The 1,822-nt window shown below is 37.5% G+C and overlaps 1 protein-coding gene across 7 annotated transcripts in view; it reads right to left on the reverse strand.

The window, feature by feature from the left end:
• LOC107702635 (uncharacterized) overlaps positions 1–1,535 on the reverse strand; it is a 6,859-nt gene extending 5,324 nt beyond the window's left edge. For all 7 annotated transcript variants that reach the window (XM_016505016.1, XM_016505015.1, XM_016505013.1 and 4 more), the window contains exon 1: positions 1,174–1,535. In XM_016505016.1, coding sequence (XP_016360502.1) covers positions 1,174–1,216 — 43 coding nt within the window. In that variant the 5' untranslated portion in view covers positions 1,217–1,535. The remainder of the gene's footprint in view (positions 1–1,173) is intronic.
• Between the last annotated feature and the right edge of the window lie 287 nt (positions 1,536–1,822).

Below are 1,822 nucleotides of genomic sequence, written 5' to 3' on the forward strand. Positions count from 1 at the left end.
TTTAAATTATATTAAGCCTTAAAATTCTGCATAATTAAGGGCGTGACCACTTGAGTGACAGGAGGATTGACATTGCTGTCTCTATCAGCCGCTGAACTTGGCATCTCTGCCATGTTTCTGCTTTTGTTTTATTCAGTCTATGGGTTATTTTCGTGATTATTTCTTAAAATTATCAAATAAAATGTCTTGTTGTGCGGTTAATTGTACTAACAGACCGTCCAAGTCTGGGATCCATTTTTTCCGGTAAGTGATATTGTAATGTAATTTTATTTATTAATTTATTTATTCTTTATAATTTTATTCAAAACTCTGCTACACTCCAGAATCCGACAGACTATGATTTAGCTGTAACGTTAGGCCTGTAATTAACGTTACTCGTTAAGCGTTTTCCTCCCATAGAAAACCGTTAGGCTATAAGAAACGTTAAAGACTCTTAACGTGGCTTAATGAATTAAAACCGATTAAAACTGTTTTTAAAAGACGAAACTCAGTGAGAACATGATTAATAAATCATACTATGTACAGACAAGCACTGTTTTAATGCATTAAGCCATGTAAGCGTTTTCCTTATAACGGTTTTCTATGGGAGGAAAACGCTAAACGCGCGTTGCGTTCTTATCCTGGACTCATCTGCTTGTCTGTACATAAGTATGATTTGTTAATAACGTGTTTTCTGAGTTTGGTCTTTGAAAAACACTGTCTTAATGCATTAAGCCAAATTAAGTGTTTTAAAATGTCCCGAACAGAATGAGGACTGTGCAAAGTAGTCTGTGAAAAAGGTAACTATCTATTTGTCTGTGTAAAGTTTTCCTCTAGGTGATCCAGACGCTCTCAGACTAGACCAGTGGATGCTCAACGTGAAATGACAGAATTGGACTCCTAAAAAGGCTTCTCGTCTGTGCAGTGAACACTTTGAGCACCTCAGCGCCACCCACGTCCCGCCTCTTTGCCCATTTTCGATTATCCGGGAGTGACGCGCGGTGACGCGCTGCCAAGATGGCGACGGCCGCCTCCGCCTCAAACACCTTATAGAAGTGATTTTTGCATTCTATGGCACCTTTAAGCTCCATAAAACAGATAAAAACATTACTTCAGAAATTGAATATATGAATATTATATATACAAATAATTTTTAGATTATTATATCTCGAAAACCCATTTAAATCTACTCACCATCCACGAGTAACGTAACAAAAAATAAAACAAACGTCTTCATATTTCTGTACAAGATCAGTAAAAGTTGTCCATTGTAGTTGTCAAACCGTTCCGTTGAGTCTCAAAGCGTTCGATCAGTTTGTCCAATCAGTTTCTAAACCGCGGGGAGACAGCGACGATCCTAAACATAATTTTGTAATATGTGTCACGGACTTCAGCTCAGTAGGTCGCGTTTATACGAGTGAAACACGAAATGTTCTTGGAAAATCAGTAGGCTAAATCCGATCAAAATAAGGAAGTAAATACATTGAACCTTTAAAGTGGGATCTGTCATGGAGAACATATCTGATCTGCAGCGCCAGAAAATCCCACACCGGAGTTGTGCAATATTTAGTTCCTGTGAAAAACTGCTGGAGTGGGTGGAGTTTATGTGAATAGTAGTGATGGGAAGTTCGGATCATTTTACCGACTCGGACCTTTGAGTCTCGTTCATCAAAACGAACGAATCTTTTTTCGAGTCATTTCGTTCATTTTAGCAAAATATAATTAAAATGTTACGTGTTACTTCCCTAATACGTCTACTATTTACGCAAACGTTGATCACACTACAAACAATACAAAACTGCTATAAGAAACAGAAAAGATTAATTAATTGTTTACCTGGGTC

This window comes from Sinocyclocheilus anshuiensis, unplaced genomic scaffold (assembly GCF_001515605.1).
Source record: "Sinocyclocheilus anshuiensis isolate Anshui unplaced genomic scaffold, SAMN03320099.WGS_v1.1 scaffold802, whole genome shotgun sequence".
NCBI classification, from domain to species: domain Eukaryota; kingdom Metazoa; phylum Chordata; class Actinopteri; order Cypriniformes; family Cyprinidae; genus Sinocyclocheilus; species Sinocyclocheilus anshuiensis.